Genomic DNA, 19,158 nt, shown 5'->3' with positions numbered 1-19,158 from the left:
GGCCAGAAGTAACAAACCCTTAGTAAAACTCATTTATCCAGACCTACAGAAAACAAAAGTCCAAATGATTGGGCTTGCTGAACTCTTAAACAAAAGGAAACTGACTTTTAATAGTTAACCTGATTAACAATGACTGTCAGCTCTGGCTGTACTCCCACTTTCTACAGTAAATTCATTAATGCCACCACGTGATTGCCTCTTTAGCCCAGGGAATCCCCAGTGTCCCAGTTCCCTCCGTTTTTCATGACATTTGCAGGGACTGGTGGCTCCCTTGGATGCAGAACTTGCCTGGGGATGCCTCTCGAGTCTCAGCCCAAATTTCTAGACCCAGTTTGTCCCAGGACACGCAATCTGTTTTGAGTAGACTTTCTCCACAAAACCTCTATCGGCCCTTGTAAGAAGGGGATCGCAGCCAGCACCACTGCAGCAAGCAGCACCTGGTAAGGCACGAACGAGGACAGGGCACTCGGGGCCTCCCAGGCCCCCATGGCAGGAAAGTGCCCCCGACAGAGGGCTGGAGACCTTGGCACCATGAGGAGAGACCACGATGAAATAATGCCCAAGGGGAAACAAACACCAGCTCCGTTTCCTCCACTCACCTTCACGAAGAGATGTGCGGCAGAGGAAAGTGGAAAATGCCAGAAGCGCTCCTCAGAGGCCGTGTCCTCTGGGGCAGATGAGTGTCCCACCTCCTGCTGCCTCGGCACAGCGACTGCCAGCTGGGATGGGACAAGAAGCCGCATGAGAACGGGTAAATAAAGCAGGGCACGGGGCTCCTGCCAGCCCCATCACTTCTTGTAGCCTTTCCCTTGCATGTATGCAAGGCCTGTGCGAAGCTTCCTGGGTCAACACTGGGGATAAAATCACCCCTTCGCTGCTTTGGAGCTGTCCCTGCAGACAAATTTTGCCTGAAGTAGCCGGGCCTTTAGCAATGCAAGGACTGCTCGTGGCCATTGCCCCCGGTCCCTCTGGTATGAGGGATGTTCAGGGCACGTCCAGCCTGCGGGTTGTGAGCACCACCAGCTTCTCACCTCCTACGCTGACAGAAAAAGTCAAACCCACACCTCTCAGAGGCTGCTGTGGGTAAGCAGCATGGCCTCTGCCAACCTAAAAGCCTCGAGGACAGCACCCCTGATACAGTAGGGGGCCTTCTGGCAAGCTGAGCCTATTCAGAAGCATCAGAAAAGAGGATTAAAAGAACCGCTATCCCCACCTCTGGAGGTGCAGCTGGAGAAAAGCCCCCCCGCAGATGGCCACCAGTGCAAGGCGCTGGGCTGATTTCAGCAGCTCGTTTATCTCAGTTACCTGCCGGCCCCTCTTGGGTTTAAACCATCAATTTGCACCTGTCGCTGGCGTGGGGCAAACAAGCTGCAGTCAGTCCACGAGCAAAAACTCCAGCTGAGCTCACCGGGCATTCCTCGTCCACGGGGGAACCCCCTCCTCGCAGCCTTGGAGAGAGACTCAATCAAAGCACAGAAACATGAAGCCTTTTTTTTGACAAAATGCCTCTCCACGCCCCAGTTCTGAGGGGGAAATGGAGGGCATAAGATATTTGGGATTATTATGTTAAAAAAAAAAACAAAAACAAAAAAAAAAAAACACCACGCCACTGATTCTGCATCCTGCTGCTGCATAAACTGCTGTGAAATTTCCATCGTGGTAGGCTTTTGTCTCTTTGAACACCCATTTTCCTGAATGTCTTCTTTTATGAACTTTTATTTAAATAAAGTATTTCAGTCTGGGGAAAAACTTTTCCAAAACGGAGCAAATTAGCATCCCAAGATGCAGGCTTCTTCTATTTCAGTGCAAAGGTAAAACTGTGGGGTACAGGGCCAGTGGAGGAAGAGCGTATTTACTCCTCCAAATACACGAAACCTTTACATTTACCAATTAGTTCAGTCATCTGGAAGCATAAAGCCACCACTGCTCGTGTTAGGGCATTACCTCCTGCTGCTGACCAGCTACACAGAGGAGCAACTTTTGTATCCACCCACAGAAAGGAAATTTTCAGGTATAAACAATGAGTTTTCTTATTTTCTTAATAAGTTTAAGAAAATGTTCCCAGAATATATTAACTTTTATCACGATTCAGCCCTTGTTCCTCTTTCCGCCTTTCAGAGTATTTTTAAAAGATCTGATGTGGAGAGAAAACCTAGGAACACAAACAGGTTGCGCGACAGCAGAAACCAAAGGCAAAGCTTAGTTTTAAGAAAACCTGGGATCTCAGTTTACATGAGAAAGTGCTTCAAAGCGATGAGAATACATACGGGGATTAGAGATCCAAAGAACAGTTTGAATGGAAATTGTTCTTTCGCAATCCATGTGCTTTACTCCCAGTGCAGATTTGTCCTCGTTAAGATTTGCCTTCCTGTAGTTTTCCACCTCAACTCAGATTCACCGTAAGTTGAGCTCTAAATACAAAGCAGACCTCCTGTAACTCTGATCTTGTGCGTCTTCTTTTCTAAGGCCCCAATAAGTTATTAAATGGGACTACAGCCGCATCGTTTATGACAGCCCTGACACCCATCATTACTCACCTCTTTCACAGCATCCACCTCCCAGAAAAGGTGGCATTCGGTACATTACAGCAGCTTAATGCCAGCACAGCATAAAAGTGTCACAGATGCTCGCCATCACCCATCATAAATAAAACATCAGGCTCCGTGCAAGGTCTGCGGATCATCAGTGTGTTTGATGTGATTGGTTTTGGCATGTGACAGCGCAGAACTGGCAAGTCGCAGGATGCCCTTCATTGCTACAAATGGGCTATTGATTTCCAGCCACGCCATTTGCACCCAGGCCCGCACCTGCTACTGGACTTTGTGAAACTCGCAGGACACGTGGAAAAGCTTAAGTGAGAGAAATGCCATTTTACAGGTAATTAGTCTTTGAACAGAATGTAAAAAGGCTCAGGAGACAGGTACACCCAGGAAAGGACCATATGCTTTAAACGGGCTTTGAAAAACCCTGTTATTGTTTGGGTATATTATTTTCAATATTGCAAGAGAAACTGTATAGCAGAGTTGTTCAGACAATTATGCATATATGAAAACCTTGAATTTTTGGCTATCCCATACTATCTTCGAAGTTAAATATGGACAGCTGAAGTGCAGGAGGAAACAATTTAAGAGCTTCCATTGCCTAGCTGTTTATTGAAAATCGGAATTTCATTAGCTGTGAAGACACCGTGTGCGTTGCATATACATTATTCATAGGCTTCCCACTGTACCCAGATTTATAGTACAAAGCTGTGCCTAAATCTATCATCTACCCACCCACACCACTCCTCGCCCACACCGCAGCAGCCCTTATCTGCAAATGCAAAGGACCCATCACAACGACTTCCCAACCCTAAATATTTTGGGGCAGGATCCTCAGCACAGAGCGATGGAAGCCACGTGACAGTAGAAGAGCCGGTGATGGAGAATTAGCTGCCATGTGCAGTCACCATAGGGGTGCACAGCTGAAAGGGTGTTTTTCCTTCCTTCAGAGCACAGAAATAGCTCACCCACGAGACGGCCCCGTGTCCTTGGCAACTTGAATTAGATTCAGCTTCTTACACTGTTGCGGATCAGCCCTGGTAGTCAAGATCAGGCAATTTATTAATCCAAAGACAACAAAGACAATGCTTTCAATTTTTTTTTTTTATTATTATTTTTCCTGGATGGTGTGTGCAAGATCACGAATTTCACTTGGGTTGGTGAAAGAGGAGGCTGTGGCCATCATTTTCCTGTTTTCCTGGCCTGTGGTAACGCAAGGGGGAGCCCGTGCAGTTTTCAAGTAACAAAGGCGGCAGCAGGACAGGTTTTTCTACCCCAAATGCAAAGGTTTGGTCTCCAATCAAAAAAAAAAAAAAAATGGCCTGACAGCCATTTCTTACCCTCTTCACAAGGAGACCACTTCTGGTTCATAAAAGGACAGGCCACAGATCTCCAGGAGAGGGAGAGAGTAGGGCTGAGCTTCTGTCTCGTTTTTCCCTGTTCTTACCTCATTTGTTCTTTCAAGGCACTACAAGAGTCTCATGGAAAGACGTTGTTGATACCCGAGTTAACTCTGAGTGGCCTCATGGTCAAACTTTGGCCACCATGAGGGCATGGGATGATCCCTTTACCCTTCATTAGATGACTCTACTAGAGGAGATGTGTCAGCAGGGCTCTGAACCCTGTATTTCAGAGACCTTTGCTTGCATTCAGGAGGAGAGTTTCAGCCCCTGGGGCATGAGTATCCATTTGTTTTCATCTCTGAAAAGAGACATTTTTTGCTCTCCCTCACCATCCAGCTTTCAATGCAGAGCACCCCATTATATTTCTGCGTTCAAGTTTTCCAGGATCAAGATAAGCACTGACTGAAACTTTTTTCCCTTTCTCTCGTTTGTAAGGATTACAATGAAAAAACATCTCACAAGTCACTGACTTGCACACTTCTGCTTCCTCCGTGGTTCCGTGTCCTAATTTTGAAGCACTCCACAGCATATATTTAATTAGCGCAGCAGCTCCATCTGCTCTGTGAGTCAATACTGACAGCTTCGCTGTTACAACGCGCGGATGTCTCCCCGTGCAGCTGTGCTCAGTCTGACAGGAGAGGAGAAGGGCCCGCTGTGCTCAGGGCTCAGGACAAACTCCACAGCACGGGGACCGAGACACCACAGGGGAAGGGGGCAGCAATGGCGGGCGCTAGGCCCCAGCCTAGGCCCCAACACTGCTGACTTCAACCACACCCCATAGCCCGAGGTGCAGGCAGCCATGCTCTCCAGTTCCCCTACAGCAGAAAGCCTCAGGGGCTCACAGGATCACAGGATGGTTTGGGTTGGAAGGGAGCTTAAAGATCACCCAGTTCCAACCCCCCTGCCATGGGCAGGGACACCTCCCACCAGACCAGGCTGCCCAAAGCCCCATCCAGCCTGGCCTTGAGCACCTCCAGGGATGGGGCACCCACAGCTTCTCTGGGCATCTGCCTCACCACCCCCATCTTCTCTCGGGTCTCCCTGCTGGGGAGCCCTGCCTGGCACCCACCAGGTCTCTGTCTCATCCCATTTACCACACAACAGCTTCTTCACCACTGCGGTGCCATCAGGGTCCTGACCAGGAACCTTGTAATTGTGCTTGTTCTTGTAATCATCTCCCTCAAGCTCACAGTGTTAAGGTAATATGGAAGCAGAAAGAATGGTGTCCTCCCCATTCAGGTCCTGCCTCAGTCATAACCTAGGGGCCTGGCTTAGCTGACCACGAGAGAAATGCAGAAGAGGTAGGAGGAGGTATCCGAGTCAACAGAAGGTGAATCTCAGCGTTTCAGATTGAGAAAGGAAGGTGCAAAGGATGAACTGTTGAACTCAACAGGAGGGGAAGCACAAACAAAAGACTGGAGAAAGGGAGGGATCAATTATCTAAACCTGTTTTCCCCGCTGAAGCCCTAGATAAGCAGTATACCAATTCTGACCTGGGGCTGCTGTTAATTGAAATAATATTTAGGCTATTTTCCCCCCACACCTTTTGATTGAAATGGCTAGGACGGTTTTACTTGCCCTCAGGCAGCAGATGAATTTTAATTTTTACCTTTCCATAGAAGCATCAGTCTTGTTAGGAAGGGCATTTGGACATTTGCACCATCAGCATGGGACGCAGCTCAACCTCCACCAGAGCGTGGGCAAACCAGAGGAAGGCGGGTTCAGGCAGCACCCCACAGGATCCTCACTGCAAGCATGCGCCAGCACGCAGGTAGCAACTAAATCAGTGAGAAACAAATCAGTTAATCCGGCAATACTGCAATAAATTGGCCCTGAAGCAAGTAAATTCAATTAATGAGGCAGGAGAGCAATGCAGGTTAACCAAGGAAAGCATAAACGCAGACATTTAACAGACACTTTGAAGTCCTGGTTGCAGCTGCCAGCATAAGATTTTATTTATTTTTTTTGGCCAACTTCTGGCCATGCAGCTCTCCCTCTAGCCAAAGCTCTGAGAGACATAACTGCAGAGCAGAGCTCAGACCTGCTCAGCTTAAGACTTGAGGGCCTGCTCCTCTTAGAAAAGCTCATCTCTTCATCGACTGCAGGCAAATCAGGCCGACTAGGCTGAAGTTACTGTTTTGTTTACTCCTTTAAATCCCTTTGCTCTGCTAGAAATAATTCATGCCCTGATCTGTAAGCTGGTCACTAAGTTACTCCAACCAACCTACACAAGTGAGCATTTTCAAGCTGGACTTGCAAGGCTGAACCCAAAAGCCACCATCCACGAGCAGTGCTGAGATGCAGGCCGAGAAGCACAGGGTGACCAAGGGACACTGTGTGTGTGTGCTTCTCTGTAACTGCACCTGGAAAGACACCCTCTTACAGGGATGGGTGGATGTTGCTGTTCTCCAGTGTTATTAATGTCAGAACCCAGATTTTGCTTCGTCTTGGCTTATCCACCATTGCCTTGGTGGGGCTAAATTAAGTGACTCAGGGAATGTGCCTCTCAACACAAGAGAGGCTAACTACTTAAATATAACCAAGGGACAGCTGATTGCCAGGGAGCTTCTTAGGAATAACTTCCAAAGGTGGGTGTGATGCTCCAATAACACTTACCCCACACCTGGACAGGCTTCCGAAGTGAAAGTTATACCTCAGAAAATACATACATAGTTTGCTAGAAAAATGTGTATGAGCTGAAAGCATGACAGCTAGCGATCAGGCTGAGATCATTAGGAAGGAAATGCTTAAAAGGTAGCTTATGGGGCATTGCAGTAGCACCGTGACAGCATCCTGGTAATGAGGGAGATGAGCTACACGGTTATTTGGCTCATTCTAAAAGCAATAAGCCACAGGAAGGCAGCAACACTACAGCACTGGTTACCAATGAGGAGGTTGTGCCATGCTCTGAATGCACAAGCAGAATGCCAATGGGTTGGTCATGCACAGCAAAATGCATTATGTAAGAGCACTATGGCAGAAAGTAAGGTAAAAAAAAAAGCTTTTATGCCACCAAAAAGGCTTGCGTTCAAGCAGCTGAGTTACTCCTCAATCCCATCGTAGCTTCCTATTTGAAGTTATCTTCCAGGAAACAATGTAAATGCGTTCATTTTCTGCCACCAGCTATCTACCTCCTCCTGTTCATGCATTTCTGCTAGTCGCAGATATGGCTATCAGCAAGTTTCAAAGGACATGAAAGGTTGGATTATAAAGGTAGGGTGGCTCTTTTCTTTTTTTTTCTTCAGTTGAAAGCTTTCCTTTCCTTTTAGTCCCCAACCTTTGCCCCTGCTACAGCTGCCAAATTCTGCGAAGAAATCCACGTCTTTTTGAGTCAGATAGTTCCTGGTTGGGCAAAATAGTGTAAAATATACCATGCACTTAATCATAAACTCATGTTTGATAGTAATGCACCAAAATGAAGTCAATGACTTTCGCTTCAGTCCTCCCGAAATAAGAGCATGCTAATGCCCTTCGTGAAAGGACAGAGATGTCCAGAAAAGTCACGAGTTGCAAAAACTGTACCTTGCTTTCCAAGTCCCAGTTTAAAGCCAGAACAAAATAACCTTTACCTTTGGTTTAAAAATAAATGCTAACCTTTCTAAAGACGCTCCCAGCCAGTCACCCTACTGATCCAGTTCAGTACACTATGGAGAGTCCAGGAGGGGGAACAAAATTCTTTATGAAGCCCGTCCACGTGCATATATTCCTCTTCAAACAAGGAAGGGGTACAGCAGGGAGTTAGAAATCTCAGTAATTTCTCTGCAAGGGGACAAACTTTAGCTCACATGACATGATGCCCCAGAAGCACCACAAATTCAGTGTACCAGAGGCATGTTAGTATGAATTAAGACACAGCTGCAGCAAGATTACTCCTCTACTAGCAGGGTGCTACACAGAAAAATTTCCAGCTTGCTCAGGAAACCCTAAACTTGTAATCACTTGCCTAGGCCATGGTGGTGTCCATGCTGATTATCACCTTCAGTCTAAAAAACAACTGAAAAGACCAAAAAAAGCACTTTCCATGGACACCAAGGAAAAATGAATCATTCAATAAAATTAGAAATATAGAAACTGTTACTAAAGAACACCTGAGTTACTTGCAAATAAAACATTTTTTTCCTCTATGTTATTAAATAAGTTTTTAAGAAGGTATTTTGAAGCTCAAATTACAATACAATCTTCTATAGCTCTATAGTAGGCAGTACTATAAGCATTTACCAAACCATGTATTTTTGTGTTTGTTCCTCTGCTGTTATTGTTTCAGAAGAATCTCAGCACCTCCTATCAATGACAATCCTGCTCTGACTTGGCTGTTGCATCCTGGAACAGAGTAAGGACAACTGCCTGTTACCATAGCCCGTCCCCAAAATACAGACCAAATGTTATGGTCTGAACAGGACACTGTGGTAATCAGGCATTAGTTCAGCTTTTTAGAGACCGACAAGGAAAATGAAGCAATTGGTTGGAGGCAATACTGAGAAAGGGTGTGGGTCCCTTCCCAGAGGAAGGAGCAAAACACACCCTTTTGCTACCAAAGTCAAGCTGCCATCAAGCTCGTGTTCGTTTAACATGTTCAACCACGTCTTAGTTTATGTAGGCAGCTTTGAGTTCACTTTTCCACTCTCTCTTTACCTTTTTCCTCTTCTGTCCAAACCCAATGTTTTTCTCCTCCCTTTTGTTAGCCCACATCATCCCCTCATCATTTCTACCCTCAGCCACTCGGTCCCAGTGGCGGAGTCAGAGCACCGCTCCTCTTCAATCTTCTGGCATTGTCAATACCATGGTGAAGGGCAAATCAATAGTGCTGAATTCATACCAAGAAAGAAAAGAAGTATGTTAATTCCTCGGTGTTTAGCATCTTTTAAAGAGCATTTGACATTTGGAGCAACTATTGGGTGAACTGCTTACTAAAAATTCTAGGAGTACACGTGAGCTTCTGCAGTTACTGTAAAAATGCACACCAGGTTGAAAAAGTTTTAACACTTTGCAGTTTAAGCAGACTGCAGCACGCTGATGAACCACAGCGAGCTGTTTGAAAGCTGCTGCTCAGCTAGTCAGACAAAAGCAGACACTGTTTGTAAATTTCATATTTATTATAACAAAAATTATGACATGTTCATTTGTGCATTCGGCTTTAATATAACTCTTGGTATGTAAATGTTCTACAGCAAATGAGCTCTATACAATCATGCTGGTTGTGGCAGCAATAAGGAACACAAATAAAACATGTCTGCAAAAGGAAGGAAAGAAAGAGACCAGAGGAAAAAGTGGGTTTCTTTCAATGGCCTATACCACCTAAACTCTAGCTAACTTGTACGCAGTCACTCAGTCCGTTATGTTTAATGACCATGGCCCAAAGAGTTGCTTAAGAAAAAGGTCAGTTTTTCAGGTTGTGTCCTTAATGCCAAGGCTACAAAACATGTAAGCATCACTATACAACACTGAGCTATTTACAGTAGTTTCCCAATCAACTGTTCTCTCAGAGAAAATTAGTGAGTCTCAGTGACTTAAGTCACCTGAAAGAGTAAAGCAACTCCTAGGAGTTAGTCTCCATATTCTACAAATGTCTATCATTTTCAAGACCAAAAAAAGCCTTTTCTCTCAAAGAAATACAGTATTACAATATTACTTAAATCATTTAGCACTGGCTACTGCCCTGCTTTTCAAACAAAACAAACAAGCCATTTTAAAAAATATTACATCATCATCTGTTTCTCAGCAATATATTAAACCTTTTTATTATTTTTATTATTTTTTGTTTTTGTTTTTGTTTTTTGTTTTTACACTTGATATGTTAAGGGAATATTAACTATTTTAAACTTTACTGGTAAAGCGTCTCTAGAAGAAAAGTCCATGAATATTAAACCTAAGAAAACTGAAAAGCCGCAGTTATCTGTAGTGGCAGGATACGGAAGAGGAAGTGTATAAAGGAAAAGGAGAAGGAAAACCCCTGCTGTAGCGTGAGCCCACTGGGTCCCGCACTCAAGTCTCCTTGTTTGTTAGTTGAACTGCGAGCAGTAGAGTGGGTCATAGTGGTGTATCGTAATAGTCTGCCAGGTGGTCCATCTGATACTGCCGCTGCTGCTGCTGCTGCTGTTGCTGCTGCTGTTGCTCCTGGTGCTGTTTCATGATCTCCTTGACCTCTTCTTCGAGCTCTGGGGGGATGATGAACTGGTCGTCCGGATCGGGCTGTGCCGGAGCAGCAAAGTACCCCCCTGTTTTTCTGAGAGGCGCATCCGTTGCGACTTCGATCAAGTTATGGCTCCTCTCCTGCGGCGCCACAGAGCCGTTGCCCCGCCGGCGCCCTATCGTGCCCGTGGCAGAATACTCAGCTTTCCTGGGAAGGCCGGGCTCATCCTCGTTGGCACTGATGACGATACCTTCGTCGCTGGCTTCCGCAGGCACTTGGAGGAGCTGCTTCTCCTTCGCTCGGCTGCAGTGGATGTCCACCTCCACCTCCACGCGGCTGCCGTTGGTGAACACCCCCTCGATGGGCTCCTCGTCGTCGCTGTCAAGGCCGTTGTCGGAGAAGGCGCTGGAGAAAGTGGCGCTGGAGAGCTGGCGCTGGAAGGAGTTGGAGAGGCAGACGGGGTGCAGCATGCAGCGCTGCTCCCCGGGGTAGGCCGGGCTGTTCTCGTTCATGGCTACCTGCGGAGGCTCGTCGGAGGCCGTGGACCCCACCTCGCTGCTCATCTCGGAGGTGGAGATCTCGCTGCTGATCTCGGAGGCCATGCCGCTGCTCGAGGACGGCATCCCGAGAGCATCCGCCGGCCTGTCCTTGATGACCACGTTGACGGACTGGGGGAAGATGCCGGGGCTGGGGGGCGGCACGCCGTTAAGCTCGCAGCAACAGAAGCTGTCCTCCGTCACGTTGAGCTGCACCACAACGGCGCTGATGCTGTCGTTGCAGCCGTAACTCTGGGCCAAAGTGCAAAGCTTCTTCGCAGCTGCCAGCGCATCAGGCACGTTTCTGACCGCTTCCACTGCCTCGTCCATCGAGAGGCTGTCCCACAGGCCCTTGCTCCCCAGGATGAAGAACTCATCTTGCGGAGTTAAGGTGATGGACTGGACGTGGGGACGCGGCACGACGCTCGGGTGGAGGAAGGTGTACCCCAGGATTCTTGTTGAATCCGTCACACCATTCACTTTGCCATCCTGAAACGAGAGAGGAAGCAAAACTGAAAACAACGCAGACGAAGACACGTGGCACTCACATCTCCTCTGCGTGTTTTACCAGTGTCTGTTCTGCAGTTCCCCCAAACACAGCCATTTACAGGTAAGAAAATGGAAAAGAGGTGGCTTGCAAGAAGGTGACAGAGCTGGGATTAGAACATGGCAATGGCTGGTTTCCAGTCTTGCCCTGAGCCTCCTAAACCCTACTGATTTGTCATCAGCGTCACCTATCCAGACCAACAAAGCAGAAGCCTGCAACAAAGAAGCATCTATTCTGCTTCTGCAGCTGTGGGAGCCAACTGGACTAATGTTTTACCCATGAGTCAGACTTATCCCTCCTCCACCCACGATATCTGGCTTGATACAGGGCAAAGTCACACGCAGCCCCATTTGATATAGGGGCAGGTCATGCAGTTATGACTCTTCTCTTGCAGCTGCAACAATTGTAGGTTTCATCTTGGCTCATCACTCTGGAAACAAAAGTTCATTTAAAAAAAAAAAAAAGGCTTTAAATGAAGCATGCAAGTCAAATGCAGCAGAGAGCAAGTCTGCATTTCTCAGTCAGCTGCACTGTAGTGAAATGCTTTACATGCCCCAATTACTTACTATGCTTCCACTTAGATATGACATTTCCAAGGGGAGGAGGAGTAATATCTGAAGGGAAAACACCAGTAAAAATGGGCATATTTGAGAAGTAAATCCCCTGCACATCCAAATCCCAGGCTCCTGTCCTGGTTAGATTCTGAGCTGCCAGAATAAGCAGAGCAAGCATCTGAAACAGCAGGTCTGGTTATCTGTCAGCCTGCTGGGGATAGCTGCAGCCCACTAATTGTGTGCTGGAGACCAACAACAAAGGTGAGGATTTATACTCATTTGGTCCAGCTGATGACAGCAGTGGTTATTATACAGAAAAAAAAAAAAAAAAAAACCAACAAAAAAAACACAAAACCACAGAAAAGAAAACCAAGAGTAAAAAAAGCTTCCCCTTTAAAACCACTCAAAAGAAAAAAACCTTGTCGGCTTGTTAACTTCCCCATTAGGAGCCTGACAGAAGTGATAAGCCATCAACATGCATGAAATCAGTGAGTCATCTTAAGAGTCTGTGCAGAAATTTCCCTCTTCCTTTGCAGAACATAACGAGCGTGCCTCAGTGATGCACACCATGTTGGAGTGACTCCCTTCTAGCTTGTCACATTTGAGATTCCAATCACCACCTTCTCCTGGCAAGATTAATAGGCACACGATTTATTACACGCAGACAAACCTCCTCACGGGTGTAGAGCAGTGAGCGTTCTGCCCTTTCCTCCCCCATTAAAGGGATACAATATTTATCTGCTCCTATGCATGTGTCACACGAGGCAAAGCACAGCTGACAGCAGTGGCTTTAAGCTTGTAGGAAGGGAGCAAATAGCTTCCTCCTCTCTCGTGGCCCTTCAGCTGAGCAGAGGACGGGTTTTCCTTCGGGGCAGCTGCTCTCTTCAAGAGCGGTCTGCCAGAGGACAGCTCTGAGAACACAGGAGCTCAGACAGCAAAGTCATCCTGCCAGGTTTAAGAAGTCTCCCAGGGGAAGGACAGCACCGTGAGTGCTCAGCCCTCATCTTCCTGGATTGGAGGGGCTCTTCATGACAGTGCCAACACAGCAGTTACTCCCCACAACAGGAGGAGGGCCTCAGCTTTCCTGTTTCATCACAGCACACTCACAGCTGCTCGGGCTCTGAAGCTAACTAAAATCTAGCTTGGTAATGGGAAGGAAAAACAACTTGATTGCACGATATGAATCACCTTGAAAGGAAAAGTGCTACTCTGGAACCCATGCTGGTAACAGCACCTCTCAGAGGTTTCTAATACAGATGTGTCATTTCATATACCACCATGCAAACGTCCTCAAAGGAAGCTGCAGCTTGCAGCAGTCCTCCTTTCACATCAACGTCTGAGTTCTCTAACCTCTGTGATAATGGCCTTATGCTGCTTAATCCTCTTCAGCTCTTCCTCACAACTCATCGCGTAACACCTGGACAAAGACAGAGGTTTCCCATTCCGGCAGAGAACAGTTTGGCACTTCCCCACATTTGCTGAGGTTAACGTGAAGCATCCGCCAGGGTCCATGGGATCGTGTTTTATATGGCAAAGAACAGCAGAGCCTCCAAGTTTTTGTCCAGCTGTTCCAAGTTTCCTGGAATTTAAACAAAACAAGGATTGTTCTTTAATTGAAAAACAAGTGTTAGGGGTACTAAGGAGAAACAACTGCTGTTCTGCAACTGCAAGCACTCGGGGCATTGACTCTGCCGGATCACTGGGACAGAAACAAACGTCTTCACTGAAGGCTGCAACACGATAGCAACGCTGCAGAGTAATCACGTACAACTCTCAGGCAGTGCGCTATTTACAGCAAGATGCAGATACTCAAATCTACTCAATTTTAGAAAGAAAAATCTCTGCACTTGTACGAGTCACACAGTCAGTGCTCTTTCTCTACATCTTCAAGGAGTCTGATTTAAAGGTCAGCTGGAGGGAAGCAAAGAGGGTTAGAGAAGTATTGAAGGCTATTAAGTGAGTACAGGTAGGGCTTAAAAAGGGGGTCATATTATCCAGACAGAGCTTTGGCTCCTGCAGCTAAATATTTTTTACTATTCCAAACAGTAATTTTAACTCTAGAAATTCCAGTTTTGAGCAAAAATAGACATTAGAGGTTCATTGTTTTGTGATGCCTTCAGAATAATGCTTTTAAAGTATCAATGACCAAAAAAAACCCACAGTAGCTGTTAATTCCACTAAAAGAAGGCAGACTTTTCATTTATCATGTAAAACGGGTTCTTTGAAATATTTAAATTTGGTGTTTTAGCAGGGGTCACAGCAAAAACAAAAGCAAAAAAATGCATGAAACTGAAGTTCTCAGAATCTTGTCATTAGAAAGTACACTTATTTTGATACTATTCGTTTTATTTGTTTAACTTGAAGTGGGACTGTGAAGAAAATTCTGTCATTCCCAGTTTCTTGTTTATCAGGGCCTCTTCCTACAGTAATTAAGGACTAGAGCAACCAGAAAGCTGATTACAGGGGCTACTAAAATTTATGTTAAGGCTAGGTATAGCTTGCGAGAAGTTTTCATTCAAAACGGTGTGGAAATAATGCACAACTCAACTTGTACCAAGGCTTCAATATGCTTTTCTATTTTTTAAAGGCACTTCAAGAATGTCGCACAGTATCTGTAGTAATTCCTCAAGGAATGGTTACATGCAACTAGAATGAGTATTATTTCTGTTTCTCCAAGGGAGTGATTAGCTTCTTTTGACTTGATTCTCCCCTCCTACTCCTCTTCAAATGCAGTGTGTTTTTTTCCCAGGAATACCACATCCCTGTGAAAGTCCACAAGTAGTAAAAACCAGCCAACACAGTCAGTACTTTAGATATGTAAATTTATATCATTTTTGATGATTTTAAGTATATGGCAACCTTCTTCTCAGCTACTAGTCTAACCAAGGCACTAAGTAATTATGGGAAACAGCCTTTTTTTTTTTCCTCTTGCGTGTGTAAGGTTCAATACCATCCTAATGCTTCTCTTTCCCAGTAACAGAGTTGGAATATTTTCCTTTCCAAAGCTGCAGCCATTGAACGACTCGTGATCCTACTTTCAACTTGATCTATTTCCTTCATCTCTGAGCTGCTTATTTGCTTTCTCCTTCGTTTCCCTGACCTCTGTTCACTTTTGTTCAGTTCCCTTCATACTCCTTCTTCACTCAGTGTCTCCCCAGGCACAATTTCTTGTTCTGTCAAGAACAGCACGCATAGACACAGATCTCCAAACCACCACACATAGCTGCTATTACACTTACAGCTATTGTATCACAATCTCTTTGGATGAGTCTTGCACAAATAGTATTCTAAGGTCAAAGGAATGACATGAAACAGACATTTTTCAGGAAGCCAGAATATATATTTTTAAATATTTGCGTGGCCTTAAATAACCTGAATCGGCACAGAAAAAAAAAAAAACAAAACAGCAAGGATCAGCCCAGGGTTTGCAGGGAACAGTAATAAGGGAAGTTTAGAAGATGATCAAGAAATTTACACTGCTGTCTTGGCTACTGCAAATTCTGAGTCATAAGACTTAAAGAAGATACCAGATAAGAGTGAAACCACTCAGACAAAAACATTCAGTGATTTTGAGGACGCTTTTTTGTTAGTTGTTTAGATAGGTGGGAAAGGATTGGGATTTTTCTTCTCACAGCTGAAAGCAACAGAGGGCAATTTTCACAAAGCAAACAATAAAAGAATAGGCAATTGCCAGATACCAAGGCTTGCCCCCTCCACTCCCATTTTTGAAGCAAGAAAAGAGCAAGTGCCCAACCTGAAAGCAGACTGCCCAGGAAGCATACACGAGGTTAAAAAAAATGCTTCAGACCCAAGACTCACCTCTGCATAACGATGAACGTGTTGATCATGTATTCCTCTTCATTTTTTGTCTTCTGTAGCTCTTCTGCCAAGATGTCACTCATGGTGCACTGCAGGAGATAGGGCACCTCCACATTGCGGTCACCGTCGAACACGCCATAAAGCGCCTCCCTGTTGTCGCAGAAGTTATTGGCCGAGAGCGCTGCCACGCACAGCCTGGTAAGGGCAAGCAGGAGAACATCAAGATTGTTATCCAGTAGTGACTTCTCATATTATTGAGGGAAAAAAAAACAACAGGTGCAGCCTGGTCTGAGAGCCAGTTTTAACCAACTCTGTTCAAAGGTCTTCAAAAATGCTTTCTGAGCTGTGGAGAAGAGTCAGGCCCACCCAGCAGTGTAAAACGTGGAGAGAACTGTGCTGGAAATTCAAGCCAAGCCCTAAGGAATCTTCCTCCTTTTTCAGTGTGTGAACAAATTTATTTGTAGAGAAAGGGGAACAAGCTTAGGGGTGAAAAGTACGCCCATAACAACAGCAGCTGAGGGGCACTTGCCCCTCCAAGAGCCATCTTTACGATTGAGCGTGCTGATGACCAAAGCTGAGTTAAATTACTTAACAGTAAGCAAAAGTTTGCTGGCACTTGCTAGGGAAACCTAGGTAGCCGAGGATTTCTGAAGAGGTATTTAGGGAACAAAGAAAGATTCATCACATTGCCAGCAGCACAGAGACTAGCAGACTCTTGGTACATTATTTGTCAAGTGCTGCCTTAGTCACAGAAGCTCCCCATACTATGAATATTCAGAGTTTTGGCCATTCTGCCTCTTCCTTTAGTATCTCCGCTTTGCTTGGTAAACATCCTTTAGCAGAAGATAAAGAAGCTTTGCAAAGAGGAAAATGCTTTTAAACACTCGGATCTTTTGCAAGCACTGGAGGCTCGCACAGACAAAATGTGTCGGTTACACTTGTATCTTAGCAACATTCCTAACAAAGAAAAAAGTTGAGAGCCAGGCAGGGGCCCAGTATACAAATATAGAGTCATGGCATGGCCTCTGCCTTTGTGAGGCCCAAAACCTCCCCAAACTTTCACTGGGAAAAAAAAAAAAAAAAAAAAAAAAGGATTTCTTTGTATCAGCATAGAGGCGCACTCTGCTGCTAGGATGCTTGTATAATGAAACCAACGCCAGGTCTTACTTGTTCTTAACTCCTGATGCTTCTGTGTAACCATGACTCCACACTGCTGGAGCTCCTGAAGCATCACCAGCTGAGGGCTGGTCGATCTTGAAACAACGGATATTGCTGTAAGGAGAAACGAGAAGGGAAAGGTGCACGGGATTAACGTACGGACATGATCCAGCATAAAACATAGAGATAGAAAAGAGAGAAGCTTTTTTCTTCCTTCCAGTTCTTTAGCAACACATTCAAAAGCAGGACACCCAAAGTGGTTTACTTTTATGTGCCTGTACACAAAGAACAAAAAAGCAATAAATAACAGCCTCTATGAGGGTGTCAGCTGCACTCTTTTGCTTACCCAGCTTTTCTTCTCCCTTCCCTCACCCCTGAGCTATTTATTTCCACCCTGGCCCAGGGGGAATACAAGGCAAATTTGTCACTGACTTGATGGAAGCCGGTATGGGGAGTGATTTTCTAACATCTCCCTCCCACCCATGTTAGGAATAAGTCTCTGGGCTCTTTTCTTTATACTCAAATGAAACCTACTGCATGAGCCACACCAAATTTTAAAAAAAAAAAGTCTTCAGAAACAGCAACATGTAGTAACAGACTTCCAAGAAAATGCCCACGAGTCAGACACCAGCTCTGTCCTGGGGCTGCTCGGACTTGCAAGAGCAGGCCTGTAGTCCAGGCAGCGAGCGCAGCCCTTCTGCAATTTTACAGTCCAGTTTTTGCCGAGGCCCTTGATCCTCTACCCTCCAATTTACTACCAACATAGCCTTTAGCCTGAATTTCAAATATCTCACACGGCACAGCAAAGACTTAAAAAGGGACCAACCCTATCTGTTTATGTGCTTCTCTTCTCTCCCCGCCAGAGCAGGGCTATGATGACCTCCCCTGCGCTCCCCTCCGCTCTCTTCCAAAGGCAGTGAAAGCAAGCTCCCCACACGCTGCAGGAACTTCAAAGGCACCCAAACCTTTCATGAACCGAATGAATCATAAAAGGACACGGGCAGAAAGGTCTAACTGCTCACTCCAAAGATTCATTTTTCCTCCGTGCAACCCCCCACCTGACCTGAACACACCATCAAGTCTTTTCCGCATTTCACAGCTTTCCTCAGACAACCTGAAGAACTGTCACATCCAGACTGATTTCTTTTCTTGCTAATAGTCAGGACGTACCTCAGCGAGGGCACATTACAAGCAAACAAATTACATAAATCATGCTGGAACCGTTGGTGTTTCAAGCCCTTGGATTTGCAGCCCTCTGTGAGACAAATATAAAGACGACACCTCACCAAGAGCATTACAAAAGAAGTCTGAATCAAACTGGAAACCTGGATCTGTTCTCAAGCAGCAGAGGTTTTAAATTTGTCATGCAAAATCCTGCAAACACAAGCAAAGACACTTTCTTCACAGGCTTCTTGTACAAGGCGTTTATCCTCCAGGGCAAAGGAACTTGGATCAAAAGGGTTTTTTCTGTTTCTTTTTTAACTGGGTTGACTGACCCCTTGTTCCTGGGCAGGTCAAGGACCCGGAGATGTCTCAACACTTCCCAGCAGTGGTGAATAAAGCTACCTCAACACATCGCCTGCAGCTTCCTCAGTGGTACAGTTACACTACTAGACCAAGCACCCAGAAACATGATATCCAGCAGCACATCCTATACAAGGAAGATGGGCTAGGGCTTCCGTACTGCATGGGTTACTTTCCTCCTCATTTATGATGTTGTAATGGAACCAGATGCTCTTTCCTAAAAAAATCACAGTAGCTAGCAACCCCAGATTTTCCTTTTCTCATTATAATTGCTACTGAAATTCTTACACCCTATAAATCACTTGGCAACATCCTCGTCAGCATGCAAGCCTCCCGTAAGACCTCCACAGATATGAAAAAAGCAAGCATGCATGACAGGACTCTTCTCAACAGAACACAGGCTACATATTAACCTACTACCTGCTTAAATCCTGCCAGGGCACAGATGGAGAGCTGCCTTTTACACGCAGGAGGAAGATATAAAAAGCACCAAGTGCACAAGTATTTTTGTGCCTGCCACAAAAGGACATGTAAGGAGCATCTCCTTCCTCACAGTCAGTTGTGGCAGCACACTGTGGAAGTCACCGTAGTGTATCAGTAGAGACGACCACTAAGAAGTCCTGAAGGACACCTGATATGTCCGAACACAGCTAAAGAGCATTTACAAGGATGAGAATAGACCTGAAATCATGTGAGTAAATTATTTAAAAAAAAAAACAAAACAACAACACCATGTATAAGAAGAAAGTTTTCTGTGAAATGTCAGTGCAAATACAGCATGCCACTGGGCCACACTATTCTTCTACTACTTATCACTTGAATTTGTACAATACTCCTATGAGACATGAAGCCTGAATATTGAATGGGCAAGAGATTAGTTTGCCTGCCTTGTCTGCTGGTCATACACAGGAAAAGCGGATCTTTTTTCACTTTAAGCTCAGGTGCCA

The 19,158-nt window shown here is 45.5% G+C and overlaps 1 protein-coding gene across 1 annotated transcript in view; it reads right to left on the bottom strand.

The window, feature by feature from the left end:
* Window positions 1-9,015: 9,015 nt before the first annotated feature.
* PHLPP1 (PH domain and leucine rich repeat protein phosphatase 1) overlaps window positions 9,016-19,158 on the bottom strand; it is a 129,891-nt gene continuing 119,748 nt past the window's right edge. The window contains exons 14-17 of the mRNA XM_084509882.1: window positions 16,697-16,801; window positions 15,530-15,724; window positions 13,061-13,289; window positions 9,016-11,098 (exon numbers count right to left, since the gene is read on the bottom strand). Coding sequence (XP_084366008.1) covers window positions 9,971-11,098; window positions 13,061-13,289; window positions 15,530-15,724; window positions 16,697-16,801 — 1,657 coding nt within the window. The 3' untranslated portion in view covers window positions 9,016-9,970. The remainder of the gene's footprint in view (window positions 11,099-13,060; window positions 13,290-15,529; window positions 15,725-16,696; window positions 16,802-19,158) is intronic.

Source organism: Aythya ferina (assembly GCF_964211825.1).
Source record: "Aythya ferina genome assembly, chromosome: 2".
NCBI classification, from domain to species: domain Eukaryota; kingdom Metazoa; phylum Chordata; class Aves; order Anseriformes; family Anatidae; genus Aythya; species Aythya ferina.
The sequence above is the reverse complement of the archived record's forward strand: the minus strand, read 5'-3'. Positions and strand labels throughout refer to the sequence as shown.